The 20,640-nt window shown below is 38.9% G+C and overlaps 1 protein-coding gene across 3 annotated transcripts in view; it reads left to right on the top strand.

Annotated features, from left to right (window-relative positions):
* Positions 1-2,327: 2,327 nt before the first annotated feature.
* The window catches only part of dnpep (aspartyl aminopeptidase), a 29,717-nt gene continuing 11,404 nt past the window's right edge, over positions 2,328-20,640 (top strand). The window contains exons 1-10 of one of the 3 annotated variants that reach the window (XM_030130669.1): positions 2,328-2,471; positions 2,893-2,983; positions 5,662-5,750; positions 8,896-9,009; positions 9,459-9,584; positions 14,419-14,543; positions 15,673-15,757; positions 17,496-17,603; positions 18,511-18,588; positions 20,634-20,640. The exon at positions 20,634-20,640 is cut by the window's right edge and continues 74 nt beyond it. In XM_030130669.1, coding sequence (XP_029986529.1) covers positions 2,466-2,471; positions 2,893-2,983; positions 5,662-5,750; positions 8,896-9,009; positions 9,459-9,584; positions 14,419-14,543; positions 15,673-15,757; positions 17,496-17,603; positions 18,511-18,588; positions 20,634-20,640 — 829 coding nt within the window. In that variant the 5' untranslated portion in view covers positions 2,328-2,465. The other 2 variants (XM_030130668.1, XM_030130667.1) reach the window with 2 other exon arrangements.

Here is a 20,640-nt window from a genome sequence, read left to right as displayed (position 1 = left end):
GTGTGTGTGTAAGTATATATGTATGTGTGTGTGTGTGTAAGTATGTGTGTGTGTAAGTATATATGTATGTGTGTGTGTGTAAGTATGAGTGTGTGTGTGTGTGTGTGTAAGTATGTATGTGTGAGTGTGTGTGTGTGTTTATGTAAGTATGTGTGTGTGTGTGTGTGTGTAAGTATGTGTGTGTGTGTGTAAGTATGTATGTGTGTGTGTGTGTGTGTGTGTGTGTGTAAGTATGTATGTATGTGTGTGTGTGTGTGTGTAAGTATGAGTGTGTGTGTGTGTGTGTGTGTGTGTGTGTGTGTGTGTGTGTGTGTGTCCTTCCCTGTTCTTCCTCAACAGCAGCACAGGCCATGGGAGCTGACAGCTGAAGTACACAGACCTTCATCACCCTCCTCCTCCTCCTCTTCCTCCTCCTCTTCCTCCCCCTCCTCCTCCTCCTCCTCCTCCTCCCCCTCCTCTTCCTCCTCCTCCTCCTCCCCCTCCCCCTCCTCCTCCTCCTCCTCCTCCCCCTCCTCTTCCTCCTCCTCCCCCTCCTCCTCCTCCCCCTCCCCCTCCTCCTCTTCCTCCCCCTCCTCCTCCTCCTCTTCCTCCTCCTCCTCCTCCTCCTCCCCCTCCTCCTCCTCCTCCCCCTCCCCCTCCTCCTCCCCCTCCTCCTCCTCAGTGTTCAGGTCTATATAAGGCTGGTTCCTGTGCTGGTTAATGGCTGCTCAGTGTAAACTCCCATCAGGTCAGACACTAAAAACAGACACTTGGAAGCTGCTGCTCCTCTGGTTTGTTGAACACTGCATCAGTTCTGTCTGCAGGTGTTAACGGCTGCAGTCCATGCATTTCACAGCATTTATACACTTTTATAGAATAGAATAGACTTTATTTGGCATTTGCACAGATACATAGCAGTATAGGCACATTGGAATTCTTGTGCGTTTCCCTGAGTCAGAAAAGGGAGCTTGAAGAAAAAATAAAGATATGACAAAAACAGACAGATACAAAACATGAACACAGCTAAAACATACAAAAAAAAAAGTTATTCAGTTATTGCATGTACGGCTCAGATACACATTTGTAAAAATAGAGTATTATAAAAAAAGAGTAATAGTAATAATAAGAGTCCTTAGAGGTAACAAACAAGTTATTGCACATGTGAATTAAAAGTACTTTGACATATAGCAGGTATTTTATCTGGAGTTTTTAAAGCTGTGCATTATTATGGAAGAAAAAAAGTCTTATTCCACCTTTAGTTGTTTTTACAGGGTTGAAATGATGGCACATATTTATGTCTTGTTTGTTTGTACAACAGGAAAACACAGGACAAATGTGCACAGCCTTAAACGACACACAGCAAACTGAGCTAAATGTGTTTTAAAGGTTAAAGTCAGGATGTTTTATCAAACATCAGAAAATGAATGCTGGTATCCTGTCTACCAAGGCCCTGACTAAGCACCAAGTGTGCGTTTTTCACACACTCATGGAATAATGTCAAAAAAATTTTCAGTTTGTTTTTAATTCTTTTACACTTTTTTCTATTTTATCAACTTGAGCTGTAAATAAAAATACCAAATACTCAATAATTGTCACGTTTTAACCCTTTAAATGCTGTGTTTGTAATGGAAACAAACCATTTTTTTGATGCAAAAAACACAAAATTATTATTTTTTCAATGTACTCCATAAAAAGTGGATCACGTATTATTTGATTTTTTCATCCTGGCATATGTCAATGATTAACTCCAACATCAGTTAATTTACATTATTATTTTTGGTGCTAGGTCAAATGTTCAAAAATACTAGCATCTGTCATCAAGTGTGCATAAAATGCACACCTATAAATCAGACTATTAAATATTATATATTGATTTATTTTTCTGCTCTAATGTGACTTTATTTTTGTAAATCCAGCTCAGTCCTAATCCTACAGATCAAATGTTAGAAATAGTGCGTTTTATGCACACTTGGCAGACAGATGCTAGTCTGGTCATTTTCTTTTGTTTACAATGTGCACATTTTAGTTGGTGGACAGAATTTTAAAGATCATGCAAAAATGAACAACTTTTGAATTCTAACCCGATTTAAATTGTGAAAAATAATATGAAGTTTTTTAACACGAAGTGCAAAGTGTGCGTAAAAGGCACACCTGGATACCAGAGGGTTAAGAGCTGCAGTGATATTTACTTTTTCGCTTGCTGGAATTTAAAGTTTAGTGGTTTTATTTTAAAGGTATGTATTTGTACAAAAATTGGGACGGCGTGGTCTTTGTGCTTTACCTGGAAAAACTTTCAATAACCCCCAGAAGTTCAGGGTTTTCCTCATCTATTTCCGTTGTGCAGGTTGTAATGACACCGCCTGTCCACCAGGTGTCAGTGTGGCGCCACCTGCGGCCGTAAACACTGACAGCTCTGTTCCGTTCGTATCTGACCCCAGTTCCACTCAGCTCCGTCAGCTGGACTTCAGAGTTTTAGGGTCCAATTAATGCAGGTAAGAGCTATAAAAATGAGTATTGCGTGTGCGGCATGTGGAGGTGTTGTCCCGTCACAGACAGCTGCTTTGACTTTGGCCGAGAGAGGAAGGACAGTGAAGAAGAAAAGGCACAAAGCTGCGGGTGTGCTGCTCAGGTTAGCTAGCACAGATTAGCTAACAGCCGGTGCGCCTATTCTCGGACAAATCTAGGCAGTTACTTTTTTAAAATCACTTAACGTTCAGCTAAATTGTACAAACACCTACATGTCACTCACCGGCTGCATGTATCGTATTTTTGTCTGTTTCTGTGTTAACTTTGAAGTGAAAAGTACAGAGTTTTAATATATGTTTAAAGTCCGAAGTTCCAGCTAGTAGCTGCTAGCTCGTAGCATTGCTAACAGAGTGTTTGTAAGTTGCTAACTTCTGTGTTTTCCTCCAGTCCGTGATCATGAAGAGCTCCAAAGAGGCCGTGCAGTCTGCAGCCAGAGAGTTTCTGCAGTTTGTCAACAGAGGAGTGTCTCCATATCACGGTAAAGTGTTGAAAAGACGGTCTGTTTTTATATTAACTGTGCAAAGTGTCTTCACAGCAGAGGGTTCATGCTTGTTGAATATGAAGGATTCAAGCGTCGAACCGAATTCTTAAAACTAATACATTAATAGTGTAGCACAGGGCTGTCAAACTCATGTTAATTCAATTCCACATACACCCTGATCTGATCTAAAGTGGGCCAAACCAGTAAAATAATATAAATAATAGGATAAAAACTGAGAAATAATGTCAACTCCAAAGTTTTTTCCTCTTTTTTTTGTGGAAAAAGTCAAATGCCGTAATGAAAATGTTCACATTTACGAACCGTACTTGAACACAACATGAACAAATATGAATGTGAAAATTCTTTAGAAAAATAAGTGCCATTTGAACACAGGCCTTAGTTTATCATTTATACATGTGCATCATAACTTACAGATCACAGTGGATCTACAAATACACCATTTAGTAAGAGGCAGAATATTGGTCCAATTCCACAGACTTCTATTTGGTCTAGAATAGTAAAATAATGACTTAATAACCTATAAATAATGACAAATCCATGTTTTTCTTTTTGTTTTAGAACAAAAAAACTCAATTAAATTCTGAAAATACTTACATTTTACAAAAAGATATGAATAACCTGAAAAAACAGAAATTTCATTGGAAAAATTAGTGCACTTTTAACAATTCTCTGCCTGGACTTATTATTTCTACATGTACATTTCCACACAGTGTTCCATAAACATTTGGGAACAGGCAGAATATAGTTCAAATGTTGGAGTTTGAACTAAAATTTGATCAATTTCTCCAATATTCCATCTGTTATTATTATGAACACAACTCCAGATCCCAGTGGATCCATAAATGCACCAAACATTTAGGAACAGACATAATATTGTGAAAATTGTACATTTCAGGTTGTTCATCTGTGGTTTTATTTATGTATTTATTTGCATTTTATTGTGAAAGAATAGTTTTGTAAATGTAAATATTTTCACAGTGTAATGGGATTGTTTTCACTTCAGTTTTTTTCCACATAATTTTTCACAGTAAATGTGTGTTTGTCATTCTTTCTGGTTTATTGTGTTGTTCTTTTGACTGTAGATCACATTGGTCTGTATGTGGAACCTGAACCAAAAGGATTTGTTCAACCTGGACTGTTCAGGTTCATTTATGCACTTTCATCATGCTGGGCTGCAATGGAACCTTTGGTGGGCCGGTATTGGCCCCCGGGATGCATGTTGGACACCTGTGGTTTAATGTAGTTGGACATAAAGTTCATCCTCCTATTAATGACGGGACAAAGACAGTGTTGAGTGGTGGCCTTTGATTGACAGCCCACTTTGAAGCTCAGATTAGATAGTGTTCTGCAGACGCTGAACACATTCCATCGTGTCACACACCTTTGTACCACGACCTCCAAACAAAGTCTGAAGGAAGATAAAGTTTACGACCTGGAAAACAATAAATGTAATCTGTGTGTTTTACACACAGATCACAAATGAAGTTAGATTAGAAGTTTGGCGCAGTCACAGACTCTTCAAACCTCAAATAAACATGTAAATACTGTAGGATTAATGACAGTTAAAGATGAGATGCATCAAACAGTCATTAAAGACAGAATGAAATTCCATTTGATCCATTATTCCCCTCATAACTGTTCCTGAATGCACCACCGCTGCTATTCTAAATACATTTACATTCACATTCTGCTGTAGTCTAGTCTTTATTCCACCTACTATTCTATTTTTACCTCTTTGTTTTTTATTTCATGGCTTCTAAATCCATAAAGACCCAGTGCTACTTTGGGGTTAGTTTCTCTATTTCACTTTTCTTAATCGATTTATCACCATTTATCATAATTCTCAATATTTTGCATTTTTTTCAGTGTAAATTGAGTATTTTCCTAGATTTACTCGTCCATTAAAGCTCAGAATTAATTCAAAAGTTCTTTTCTCAAAAACAGAGAAAACTGAAGAAAAAGTGACTTTTTGTGAATTGAATTGAATAGATTCTCTGTGAACTTAAAACTAAATGTACAGACAAAAACATTCCAAACCAAACAACCTTAGTTCAAGCTGTGACCCTTCAGCAGATGCCAAACTTCATCATTTTACCTATATTTGGGAGTAAAAGTTAAAATTTGCCTGAAAAATACCTGTGCTTTTGTCAAAACCCTGTTGTAGGGATTTCAAAATGGACTGAACCTTTTTTTTTTTTTCAAGATTTATCACCATTTATTCTGACACTATTCACTGAATTTTGTATTTTTCAGTGAAAATCAGGCATTTTTATGTAGATGTTCATTAAAGTTCAGAGTAAATTCAAAGGTAATTGTATCAAAACAGAGAAAACTGAATGAACAGTATTTTGCTCATTTTACTTTCATTTTACAAGTTTTTGTACATTTTATCTGATGAATAACTGAAGTCAAACTGCATTTTCCATCTATTATTCACATGTATTGTGGATATTTGGGGCTTTACAGGTTAAAAACCAGGTGAGACAGAAACAGTATCTGGTTTTTCTTTCTTTTTCGTTTATTTTCCAGTCTGTTTTTGAGTTCTAAAGGGTAAAGATGGTGAGAAACAGTCCTATGGTTGAGCTCAGATGGACCGTTTCCAGTAAAACCAGTTAAAAACAGACTGAGCGTTGTTTGTTGTGTTTCCTCTGCAGTGGTGGAAGAATGTAAGCGCCGTCTGCTGGAGGCCGGATTCATCGAACTGAAGGAGGCTGAGAAGTGGGACATCAAACCGTCCAGCAAGGTGGGACAGGACCAAAGACACCTGAACCTAAGGGGGACGTGGACGGACCTGCTGTCCCTGATTATTACAGGATTTATGGGGGTTCAGACCCAGACTAATCTACAGCAGTGTGGGAATTTTAGGCCCAAAATATGCACAAGGTGAATTTGACAAGTGTCAGATTTGGTCAAAAACAGGAAGATTTTCTGGTTAAACATGATTCTGGGCCTTTGATGTGAGTGTGAGGAAGAGGATCACATGACACAGGTGGATTTTATTGGACGTTTGCAGTAGAGGTTGCTCTAGACATTTTTATTGTCCGTCATTTTGTCGGACAGGGTCGTAAAAACTCTGTCATAACATTATTATCCGTCATTTCAAATTTTTATTTTTTAATGATACTGAAATATATTTCGTAGTATTTAATGCTCAAAAACATCTCAATGATGCAGCAGCTGTAGTTGCAGCTGGCTGATAAACCAATGTGATCTCACCACCGGTATAATTCTATACCCCACTTTGAACTGGTGTGTTCTCTGTACACATTCTAAACTGTCATGTGTTTGTTCACACACTGTCCAATCCCATGAACTGAGGGTTAGGGTTCAGGTTCTGTGAAGGCAAGGCAAGGCAAGTTTATTTGTATAGCACATTTCAGCAACAAGGCAATTCAAGGTGCTTCACACAGGACATTGAAATAAAAGAAACAAAAAGAAACACGTTTAAAACATTATAAAAGAAACATATAAAAGGTGATTAAAAACAGCAAGTAAGAAAACAACACATAAAATCAAAATAAAATAAAATAAAAATAAAAACACACACATATTAAAGTAAAAGTTGCAGTGCAGAGTTTCAAAGAGAATATAAAATTTAAAAAGTCAAAAGCCTTTTAGTCAGCGGCAGCAGTGAACAGGTGAGTCTTTAACCTGGACTTAAAAGAACTCAGACTCTCAGCAGACCTGATATTTTCTGGTAGTTTGTTCCAGATATACGGAGCATAGAAACTGAACGCTGATTCTCCATGTTTAGTTCTGACTTTGGGAACACAGAGCAGACCTGCACCAGATGACCTGAGTGGTCTGGATGGTTCATACTGGACTAGAAGGTCTCTGATGGATTTTGGGCCTAAACCATTCTGTGCTTTATATGCTAGTAAGAGAATTTAAAGTCTATTCTCTGAGAGACAGGGAGCCAGTGTAGAGACCTGAGAACTGGGCTGATGTGGTCCAGTGTAGAGACCTCAGAACTGGGCTGATGTGGTCCAGTGTAGAGACCTCAGAACTGGACTGATGTGGTCCAGTGTAGAGACCTCAGAACTGGGCTGATGTGGTCCAGTGTAGAGACCTCAGAACTGGACTGATGTGGTCCAGTGTAGAGACCTGAGAACTGGACTGATGTGGTCCAGTGTAGAGACCTGAGAACTGGACTGATGTGGTCCAGTGTAGAGACCTGAGAACTGGACTGATGTGGTCCAGTGTAGAGACCTGAGAACTGGGCTGATGTGGTCCAGTGTAGAGACCTGAGAACTGGACTGATGTGGTCCAGTGTAGAGACCTGAGAACTGGGCTGATGTGGTCCAGTGTAGAGACCTCAGAACTGGACTGATGTGGTCCAGTGTAGAGACCTCAGAACTGGACTGATGTGGTCCAGTGTAGAGACCTGAGAACTGGGCTGATGTGGTCCAGTGTAGAGACCTGAGAACTGGGCTGATGTGGTCCAGTGTAGAGACCTGAGAACTGGACTGATGTGGTCCAGTGTAGAGACCTGAGAACTGGGCTGATGTGGTCCAGTGTAGAGACCTCAGAACTGGGCTGATGTGGTCCAGTGTAGAGACCTGAGAACTGGACTGATGTGGTCCAGTGTAGAGACCTGAGAACTGGGCTGATGTGGTCCAGTGTAGAGACCTGAGAACTGGACTGATGTGGTCCACTGTAGAGACCTGAGAACTGGACTGATGTGGTCCAGTGTAGAGACCTGAGAACTGGACTGATGTGGTCCAGTGTAGAGACCTCAGAACTGGGCTGATGTGGTCCAGTGTAGAGACCTCAGAACTGGGCTGATGTGGTCCAGTGTAGAGACCTGAGAACTGGACTGATGTGGTCCAGTGTAGAGACCTCAGAACTGGACTGATGTGGTCCAGTGTAGAGACCTGAGAACTGGACTGATGTGGTCCAGTGTAGAGACCTCCGAACTGGGCTGATGTGGTCCAGTGTAGAGACCTCAGAACTGGGCTGATGTGGTCCAGTGTAGAGACCTGAGAACTGGACTGATGTGGTCCAGTGTAGAGACCTGAGAACTGGGCTGATGTGGTCCAGTGTAGAGACCTGAGAACTGGGCTGATGTGGTCCAGTGTAGAGACCTCCGAACTGGGCTGATGTGGTCCAGTGTAGAGACCTGAGAACTGGGCTGATGTGGTCCAGTGTAGAGACCTGAGAACTGGACTGATGTGGTCCAGTGTAGAGACCTGAGAACTGGGCTGATGTGGTCCAGTGTAGAGACCTGAGAACTGGACTGATGTGGTCCAGTGTAGAGACCTCCGAACTGGGCTGATGTGGTCCAGTGTAGAGACCTGAGAACTGGGCTGATGTGGTCCAGTGTAGAGACCTGAGAACTGGACTGATGTGGTCCAGTGTAGAGACCTCCGAACTGGGCTGATGTGGTCCAGTGTAGAGACCTCAGAACTGGGCTGATGTGGTCCACTCTCTTGGTCTTAGTGAGGACTCGAGCAGCAGCATTCTGGATCAGTGAAGCACAGATCTGGAAACAAATGGACATGCCATCAAATAACACATGAAAGGTAGAACATGAGGACATAGAACACACCAGATGCCATCAGAAGTGCAGTATAACTTGCTTGTCCGTCATCCCTCACCGCATCAGTTCCTCTTTTTTTCACCACGTTTATCAGTGCCATCACATTTACTGGGCTTTAAAAGAACTAAGGAGACTCAGCTGTCTGCACAGTTTGAACTAAAAGCATCGAATTTAGGCTAAAGTCAGAGAAACAACGACACAAGACTTGACACTGATTAATATGAGCTCTGACACCAACTGGACAGGGGGTCTACTACTTTTACTTTACAAACACAATCATTTCCCCTGGCATTTATGCAGATTAGTGCTAAACTCCTTTTCTTTCATGTCTGCTCTGTGGTCTGTGCAGTACTTTGTGACCAGGAACTTCTCCAGCCTCATTGCCTTCGCTGTGGGTGGACGTTACCTTCCTGGGAACGGCTTCTCCATGATCGGAGCCCACACAGACAGCCCCTGCCTCAGGGTGAGCGCCCACCTCTCACCTTTCTACTGCAAACACGCAACAAGCAGTAAATCTCAAAAACCACAATTTATTTCGGTTAATGAACTACTGCCCCAGTTTCTTTACCTTTGAACCACCTTGGTCCCAAAATCTCCAGTTATCTTGGACAAAAAGCTGCGTGTTCTAGAGATTTTTGGACCAACGGTGGCTCTGGACTACTGCGGAGACTGTAGCAGATGTTCTCCAGTCGTCTTCTGTTTTTCTTTCTCTAACCTGACATGGAATGAGCTGCTGCTGCTGTGGTGCAGAATCAAAGCCTTTGTGTCCTGTATGTGCAGAATAAAAACCTTTTTTTATTCCTGTATTTTCAGAATAAAAGCCTTTTATTATTCCTGTATTTTCAGAATAAAAGCCTTTTATTATTCCTGTATTTTCAAAATCAAAGCCTTTTTTTCTTCCTGTTTGTGCAGGTGAAGCCTCGGTCCAAGCGGACCAAACAGGGCTGTCTGCAGGTGGGTGTGGAGTGTTACGGCGGTGGCATCTGGAACACCTGGTTCGACCGGGACCTGACGGTGGCAGGGCGTGTGATGGTAAAGGTATGAAGATGGTTTAGGGTCACGCCAGATGGGATATAGAAACAGATCAGATAGAACATGGAATACAGAAACACATCAAATAGAACATGGAATATAGAAACACATCAAATAGAACATGGAATATAGAAACACATCAAATAGAACATGGAATATAGAAACACATCAAATAGAACATGGAATATAGAAACAGATCAAATAGAACATGGAATATAGAAACACATCAAATAGAACATGGAATATAGAAACAGATCAAATAGAACATGGAATATAGAAACAGATCAAATAGAACATGGAATACAGAAACACATCAAATAGAACATGGAATATAGAAACAGATCAAATAGAACATGGAATATAGAAACAGATCAAATAGAACATGGAATATAGAAACAGATCAACTAGAACATGGAATACAGAAACACATCAAATAGAACATGGAATATAGAAACAGATCAGATAGAACATGGAATACAGAAACAGATCAAATAGAACATGGAATATAGAAACACATCAAATAGAACATGGAATATAGAAACACATCAAATAGAACATGGAATATAGAAACACATCAAATAGAACATGGAATATAGAAACAGATCAGATAGAACATGGAATACAGAAACACATCAAATAGAACATGGAATATAGAAACACATCAAATAGAACATGGAATATAGAAACAGATCAGATAGAACATGGAATACAGAAACACATCAAATAGAACATGGAATATAGAAACACATCAAATAGAACATGGAATATAGAAACAGATCAGATAGAACATGGAATATAGAAACAGATCAAATAGAACATGGAATACAGAAACACATCAAATAGAACATGGAATATAGAAACACATCAAATAGAACATGGAATATAGAAACAGATCAAATAGAACATGGAATACAGAAACACATCAAATAGAACATGGAATATAGAAACACATCAAATAGAACATGGAATATAGAAACAGATCAGATAGAACATGGAATACAGAAACAGATCAAATAGAACATGGAATACAGAAACACATCAAATAGAACATGGAATATAGAAACAGATCAGATAGAACATGGAATATAGAAACACATCAAATAGAACATGGAATATAGAAACAGATCAAATAGAACATGGAATATAGAAACAGATCAGATAGAACATGGAATATAGAAACAGATCAAATAGAACATGGAATACAGAAACACATCAAATAGAACATGGAATATAGAAACAGATCAAATAGAACATGGAATATAGAAACAGATCAAATAGAACATGGATCAAATAGAACATGGAATATAGAAACAGATCAAATAGAACATGGAATACAGAAACACATCAAATAGAACATGGAATATAGAAACAGATCAAATAGAACATGGAATATAGAAACAGATCAAATAGAACATGGAATACAGAAACACATCAAATAGAACATGGAATATAGAAACACATCAAATAGAACATGGAATATAGAAACAGATCAAATAGAACATGGAATATAGAAACAGATCAGATAGAACATGGAATATAGAAACAGATCAAATAGAACATGGAATACAGAAACACATCAAATAGAACATGGAATATAGAAACAGATCAAATAGAACATGGAATATAGAAACAGATCAAATAGAACATGGAATACAGAAACACATCAAATAGAACATGGAATATAGAAACAGATCAAATAGAACATGGAATATAGAAACAGATCAAATAGAACATGGATCAAATAGAACATGGAATATAGAAACAGATCAAATAGAACATGGAATACAGAAACACATCAAATAGAACATGGAATATAGAAACAGATCAAATAGAACATGGAATATAGAAACAGATCAAATAGAACATGGAATACAGAAACACATCAAATAGAACATGGAATATAGAAACGCATCAAATAGAACATGGAATACAGAAACAGATCAAATAGAACATGGAATATAGAAACAGATCAAATAGAACATGGAATACAGAAACGCATCAAATAGAACATGGAATACAGAAACAGATCAAATAGAACATGGAATATAGAAACAGATCAAATAGAACATGGAATACAGAAACGCATCAAATAGAACATGGAATACAGAAACAGATCAAATAGAACATGGAATATAGAAACAGATCAAATAGAACATGGAATACAGAAACAGATCAAATAGAACATGGAATATAGAAACAAATCAAATAGAACATGGAATACAGAAACACATCAAATAGAACATGGAATATAGAAACAGATCAAATAGAACATGGAATATAGAAACAGATCAAATAGAACATGGAATACAGAAACACATCAAATAGAACATGGAATACAGAAACAGATCAAATAGAACATGGAATATAGAAACAGATCAAATAGAACATGGAATACAGAAACACATCAAATAGAACATGGAATATAGAAACAGATCAAATAGAACATGGAATATAGAAACAGATCAAATAGAACATGGAATATAGAAACAGATCAAATAAAACATGGAATATAGAAACAGATCAAATAGAACATGGAATACAGAAACAGATCAAATAGAACATGGAACATAGAAACACATTAAATAGAACATGGAATACAGAAGCAGATCAAATAGAACATGGAATACAGAAACACATCAAATAGAACATGGAATATAGAAACAGATCAAATAGAACATGGAATATAGAAACAGATCAAATAGAACATGGAATACAGAAACAGATCAAATAGAACATGGAATACAGAAACAGATCAAATAGAACATGGAATATAGAAACACATCAAATAGAACATGGAATATAGAAACAGATCAAATAGAACATGGAATACAGAAACACATCAAATAGAACATGGAATATAGAAACACATCAAATAGAACATGGAATACAGAAACACATCAAATAGAACATGGAATATAGAAACACATCAAATAGAACATGGAATATGTCAAAGGTAAAGAGGACAGAATCCAAACTTCCATAAAATAAGGTGTTCATATATAGACAATCCCACCCAGTCCAGTTAAAGGGACAGTGTGTGAGCAGCAGAACCAGTTCCAGTTCATGAGTCTTCTGTCAATGTTCAGTCCAGTTCCATTTCCCAGAGTTCCTAGTGTTCCACACCTCTGCCCCCACACCTGTCGTCATGTCCAGCTCCACAGTTCACTTCAAAATCCCAAATATAAATATAAAGGCTGGTTTTTACAGACTACTACACATTTAATGGAGGAGAGTTCTGCAGCAGACAGGAGGAGGAGGAGGGGATTATCAGACATATTTTTAAAAATGTTTATTTACCCTTTATTGAACCAGGAAAACCTCTTTGAGATTAAAAATCTCTTTTCAAAGAGTGTCCTGGCCAAGACAGGCAGCAGTTCATTAAATAGTTACAGACACAAACTTTCATACATAAAAGAAAAACGAGTTTTCAATACATAAACACACATAGTCAAGTCAAACCTTCCAAAGTCAACTTTGGAAAAAGTGCCCATGCATCACACCAACAGGAATGGAACACACACACACACACACACACATATATATATATATATATATATATATATATATATATATATATATATATATATATGTATATATTAGGGCTGGGCAAGTTAACGCGTTATTACCGCGTTAACGCATTCATTAAATAACGGCGACAATTTTTTTAATCTCACGTTAACGCCGTTTTATTATTGTTCTGCCTTTCAAGCAAGTCTTAGTTGATTTATACATACGGACCCTTATTTTGAAACTCATGCTTTTATTTTGCCGGTCCACACACCGGTGCTGTGTGTATGTGCAGCTGAGAGGAGAAAACCGGCGAACTTTACAAGTAAGGCTGATGTTTAAGCTAATTTGTTTATGCTAGCAGTCGCAGATGGGTTGCTAATTCTTTCTGCAGGCTCATGCTAAGTTTATGTAAATTCATTGGTTGTGTTGAGGTATAATATGCCAGCCTTTGAACTAACCTTTACTTATTTACGATGTGAATGTTGTATTAGCAGTCATTTTATCTCGATGCTAACTTGAATGGGAAAATCCATAGACACGCTAACGATTAGCATTCACAGGTTAATTAAAGATTTACAACGTCTTTTTATTCAGCAACAAAGGTTCACCTCAGAGATATTTGATACTATTCATTCTGACAACAACTGAACATAAAATACTCACAGGCAAACGTTTTTGGGGCTATACAAACAAGAGTGAAAGAAACATGTCTGTTAGTTCTATGTCCGAACTGACTACGGTAACACGGAAAGGACAAAACATACTTTAGTGCCACTTATTCTGACCACTTCAGGGCCCCTTTTGCTTGCTTTGAACAACTGAACATCACATTAATGGGCTTATTAGTATTAGTACTGATTAGTGGGACTAAGACTCCTGTCAATCACTCACAACTGTAAATACACTGGTGGGGACATACACATATGTAAAAGTAGTGGTTTTTTACATGGACATTTTCATTTTAAATGTCTTCAGATGGTGGGGGGGAGAAGGACACAGTTGCTTGGAAGCACTGACGTGCAATTATTTTTATCACCGGCGTACTTCCAGTCTGGAATATCACTGAAAGGCAATACATGCTGTTGATGCGTCCCCCCCCCCCCCCCCCCAACAACTATGTGATTAATCACGATTAATCGCAGAAAGCCATGCAATTAATCGCAATTAAAAATTTTAATTGCGGCCCACCACTAGTATATATATATGTAATATATATATATGTGTGTGTGTGTGATATTTAAGAACAGCCCAGATTTTCCACCTTAAAGCAGTGTAACCTGTGCCTTTGTGGACTCATGCAGAGCTCCGTCCTGTTTGTGTTTTTAATCAGAGTGATGAGCATCTGGTCCAGCGGCTGGTCCACGTGTCCAGGCCTCTGCTGCGCATCCCACACCTGGCAATCCACCTGCAGAGGGATGTCAACGACTGCTTTGGACCCAACAAGGAGAACCACCTGTAAGTACCAACACCGAGGACACACACACATACACACACACTGGTGTAGGACAGAAAAAAGTACATAAAGTATAGAAGTACACCTGTCAGTAAGAGCAGAAAGTACACAAGTACATCAAGTATACAAGTATCCCAGGTGTTTGTGTCAGACTGCAGTGGAAGCTCCTCTCCTCCTAAAATGAATCCCATTAAATGCTCAAATCTGTTCAGTTGTTTTCATTTCATTGACTCCAAATGTGTTGGAACACGTTCATCTCTCAGACCAGTTGGTTCAGAATCAGTCTGATCCCAGATCAGTGGACTGGATGTTGTTCACTTCTCCTCCATTCCCGTGTCTGTGTTTGTTCATTCCATCTCTGCTCAGTGCATTTGTCCGTAGACGCTCAGCGTCCATGCACTTCAATGGGACTGAGTGGAACTGCTTTAAAACCACTACAGACTGGACCAGCACTGGACACATGACACCCTGTTGTCCCGCCCCCGGACGCTCGGCGTCTCTGGGGGCAAATGGAGCTGTGGGCGGAGCTCGGCCGGGCCGGATGCCGAGCTTCCGCGTGCCGATCGGAGGGCGGGTCCGAAGGCTGACTCCAGTTTGATTGACAGCTGTTTTCAGATCTGCTCCTTCACTGACACAGTTCAGTTTAATACGTCACACATTCTGCTGTGGAATCACAGAAACCAAATGAACTGTTCATTTACTGACCTGAAAGAAAACACAACCACTGGACTTCCTTGTTTCAATTTAACACAATTTTAACGTTTTCTTGTTTAGTTGGTACGATAAGGTCACTGAGCATTTACTGAAGAAGGAACAGAAGGACGAATTTATGTTTAAATAACTTGACTTTTTATTTTTATGTAAGCTGACCATGAGCTTCCCCTGTCTGAAAGACGAACAGCCAACACTGAAAAGTACATAAAGTATAGAAACACATCAAGTCAAAGTGTGGTATACAGTAGGAGTTTTGCAGGAGTCTGTAATAATTGTAAAGAGGATCCAGAGCACAGACCCTGTGGAACACCCACTCATTTCCATCTGTTGGACTTATAAAGAATGGTTCTATTCAATCTACTGTATTCTACTGTCGTTGAAAACAGACTGTGATGTTTGATCTGTGTTCGTTTCCAGCGTGCCCATCATCGCCACCGCGGTCCAGGAGGAACTGGAAACAGGCTCTGCTTCATCTGGAGACGCCAGCTCTGCCACCAGCACGGTACCAACACACATTTAAAACACATTTACACACATTTACAACAGATTTACACACATTTACAACACATTTAGCACACTTTACACACATTTAGCACACTTTTCACACATTTACAACACATTTAGCACACATTTACACACATTTACAACACATTTAGCACACTTTACACACATTTACAACACATTTAGCACACATTTACACACATTTACAACACATTTAGCACACTTTTCTCACATTTACAACACATTTAGCACACTTTTCACACATTTACAACACATTTAGCACACTTTTCACACATTTACAACACATTTAGCACACATTTACACACATTTACAACACATTTAGCACACTTTACACACATTTACAACACATTTAGCACACTTTTCACACATTTACAACACATTTAGCACACTTTTCACACATTTACAACACATTTAGCACACTTTTCACACATTTACAACACATTTAGCACACATTTACACACATTTACAACACATTTAGCACACTTTACACACATTTACAACACATTTAGCACACATTTACACACATTTACAACACATTTAGCACACTTTGCACACATTTACAACAGATTTACACACATTTACAACACATTTAGCACACTTTGCACACATTTACAACACATTTAGCACACATTTACACACACATTTACAACACATTTAGCACACTTTGCACACATTTACAACAGATTTACACACATTTACAACACATTTAGCACACTTTGCACACATTTACAACAGATTTACACACATTTACAACACATTTAGCACACATTTACACACATTTACAACACAATTAGCACACTTTGCACACATTTACAACACATTTAGCACACTTTACACACATTTAGCACACATTTACACACATTTACAACACATTTAGCACACTTTACACACATTTACAACACATTTAGCACACATTTACACACATTTACAACACATTTAGCACACTTTTCACACATTTACAACACATTTAGCACACTTTTCACACATTTACAACACATTTAGCACACTTTTCACACATTTACAACACATTTAGCACACACTTACACACATTTACAACACATTTAGCACACTTTACACACATTTACAACACATTTAGCACACATTTACACACATTTACAACAGATTTACACACATTTACAACACATTTAGCACACTTTGCACACATTTACAACACATTTAGCACACATTTACACACACATTTACAACACATTTAGCACACTTTGCACACATTTACAACAGATTTACACACATTTACAACACATTTAGCACACTTTGCACACATTTACAACAGATTTACACACATTTACAACACATTTAGCACACATTTACAGACATTTACAACACAATTAGCACACTTTGCACACATTTACAACACATTTAGCACACTTTACACACATTTACAACACATTTACAACACATTTACAACACATTTACAACACATTTACAACACATTTAGCACACTTTACACACATTTACAACACATTTACACACATTTACAACAAATTTTCAACACATTTAGCACACTTTAAACACATTTACAACACGGTACCAGCACACTTTACACATATTTACAACACATTTACAACAGCACTAATGTTAGGAGACCGGAGGTGTGGGATCCAGCTGTGAACACCAGAGCAGTACCAGCACAGGTTACACACATTTACAACAGCACTAAAAAGACAAAAATCCATCTATGTCTGTGTTTGTGTCCTCAGGTGGACAAACACCACCCGGCGCTGGTCCAGGTTCTGTGTTCAGAGCTGGGCGTCCAGCCTGAAGCCCTGCTGGACTTTGAACTGTGTCTGACTGACACTCAGCCGGCGGTGAGTCCCAAATGTCCACCGTTCACCGCCTGTCAGCTCCGATCAAACACACACTGATGTCACACACACACACACACACACACACACACACACACACACACACACACACACACAGTGTGGCAGCACTAAGCATCATGGGAAATGTACGAGGCTAACCTTCATACTGATGAAATGAAGAACCAGGGAAGGAAGTTCACGTGTTGACATTTTCATTTCATCCACCACTTTTTTTTATGGAATATTTTCATCAGAACAAAAATGAATCAGATACAAAACTAGAAAAGCACTCGGAGAGCGCAGACCTCCGCCAACATGTAGAGAATAATAAATAACATGAAAAAAACAGCAAAAAGATGACTGAAATGAAGGAAAAAAGAGTAAAGTAAGAAAGGAAATGAACAAAAACAGCCAAAGTGATCAATAAAATGAACAAAATGGATAAAAAATGGCAAAAATAATAAGTAACAACAAAATAAACTAAAAACTGAATGAAACTGAAGAAAAAAAACAACAAAACACCGAGTTGGATCAATGACAGTGGATGGAGATGCTGGGGTTTTTGATTATATGTGTTAAATAGTAAATAAAATGAACATAGAAACGTACAAAATAATAAATAACATGAAAAAAATAAGCAAAAAGATGACGTCACCGCGTCACGTGCATACCCTCTATTACACCCCAAAAAAAATACATTTCTAAAAGCGTTTCAGTTGCAAACACCATTAATAGACGAAACATGTTCTTTTTTTCAGCAGACGGCTGTGGTTTTTTTTTTGCTGTGAACTAACTGAAGGGGTTTCCTCTCTCTCTCTCTCTCTCTCTCTCTCTCTCTCTCTCTCTCTCTCTCTCTCTCTCTCTGTCTCTCTCTCTCTGTCTTTGCTTTGTTTTTCTGCTCTTTCTCCAGGCGATGGGTGGTGTGTATGAGGAGTTTATTTTCTCTCCTCGTCTGGACAACCTCCACAGCTGCTACTGCGCCCTGAAGGTCAGACCGAACACCCACGCAAATGACAAACCACAAACCCACAAAAACCACAAAGCCACTAAACCACAAAACCACAAAGCCACTAAACCACAAAACCACAAAGCCACTAAACCACAAAACCACAAAACCACAAAGCCACTAAACCACAAAACCACAAAACCACAAAGCCACTAAACCACAAAACCACTAAACCACAAAGCCACTAAACCACAAAACCACAAAGCCACTAAACCACAAAGCCACTAAACCACAAAACCACTAAACCACAAAGCCACTAAACCACAAAACCACAAAACCACTAAACCACTAAACCACAAAACCACAAAACCACAAAGCCACTAAACCACAAAACCACTAAACCACAAAGCCACTAAACCACAAAACCACAAAGCCACTAAACCACAAAACCACTAAACCACAAAGCCACTAAACCACAAACCACAAAACCACTAAACCACTAAACCACAAAACCACAAAGCCACTAAACCACTAAACCACAAAACCACTAAACCACTAAACCACAAAACCACAAAACCACTAAACCACTAAACCACAAAACCACAAAGCCACTAAACCACTAAACCACAAAACCACTAAACCACAAAACCACAAAAACCACAAAGCCACTAAACCACAAAACCACAAACCCACTAAACCACAAAACCACAAAAACCACAAACCCACTAAACCACAAAACCACAAAAACCACAAAGCCACTAAACCACAAAACCACAAAAACCACACAACCACAAAACCACAAAAACCACAAAGCCACTAAACCACAAAGCCACTAAACCACAAAACCACAAAGCCACTAAACCACAAAACCACTAAACCACTAAACCACAAAGCCACTAAACCACAAAGCCACTAAACCACACAACCACAAAACCACAAAAACCACAAAGCCACTAAACCACAAAACCACAAAAACCACAAAGCCACTAAACCACAAAACCACAAAGCCACTAAACCACACAACCACAAAACCACAAAAACCACAAAGCCACTAAACCACACAACCACAAAACCACAAAAACCACAAAGCCACTAAACCACACAACCACAAAAACCACAAAAACCACAAAGCCACTAAACCACACAACCACAAAAACCACAAACCCACTAAACTTCACAACCACACAACCACAAAACCACACCGGCCATCAGCCTCATCCTCATCACACGCACATTTACTGTTAGAGAAACAGGGCTTTTATTGAACCTGTTCATTGGCCACTGCTGTTTCAGACAGGGTTCCCACAGGTCTTAAAAAGTCTGAAAAAAAGTCTACAAATCTGCATTTAATACCTAAAAAAAGCCTTAAAATGGTATTAAATTTCATATAGGTCTTAGGTTGTATTGTGTTTTAAAGCCTCCGCCCACAGCAGGTCTAATGCACAATTCAGATTTTTGTCTGAAATCTGATTTTTTTCATGTGTTGGTTCATTTTCTACATTAAATGCAACTTCTATCAGTTTAGAGTCAGTTTAGAGTCTGGACATGGACTAAAGAGGTCCTGATGGAATACCAGACCACGCAGACACACACTGTGTTGACAGAAGGAACACTCCTGGAGCGCAGAACTGTGACGTTTATCGCATTTCAATGACGTACAGGTTGGATAAATGTGACCTAGACTGAAAGTGGTCTGGGTCAGATTTTGGACCACATATGAAAGTGGTGTGGGTCAGATTAGTGCTGTTCTTTTCCAGATCAGATCCAGGTCACATATGGACCCAAACATCAGATCTGGACCACATTTGTCTTCAGTCTGTTCAGTGTAAATGTCCAAACTGCAAAGACAGGAACGTTAGTCCACTCGGTTCCATCCGTTCCAACCCCATGATTTATGTTAAAATTAGGAACCAGTTATCGTTAACTTTTCAGCACACGGTGAGAAATGAGTCTGAACTGTGGGAATGAAGGTGCTGGAGTAAATAAACGGATATTCCTAAATTGTGGGAGTGACAGATTTGAAATGTACTGTCAAATGGACATTAGATTGTGTTGTACAGACGTATGTTGTGTTGCATTTGTCTCAGGGTCTGC

Source organism: Sphaeramia orbicularis, unplaced genomic scaffold (genome assembly GCF_902148855.1).
Source record: "Sphaeramia orbicularis unplaced genomic scaffold, fSphaOr1.1, whole genome shotgun sequence".
Taxonomy (NCBI): Eukaryota; Metazoa; Chordata; class Actinopteri; order Kurtiformes; family Apogonidae; genus Sphaeramia; species Sphaeramia orbicularis.
Note: the sequence above shows the minus strand (reverse complement) of the source record. Positions and strands in the feature narration are given on the sequence as shown.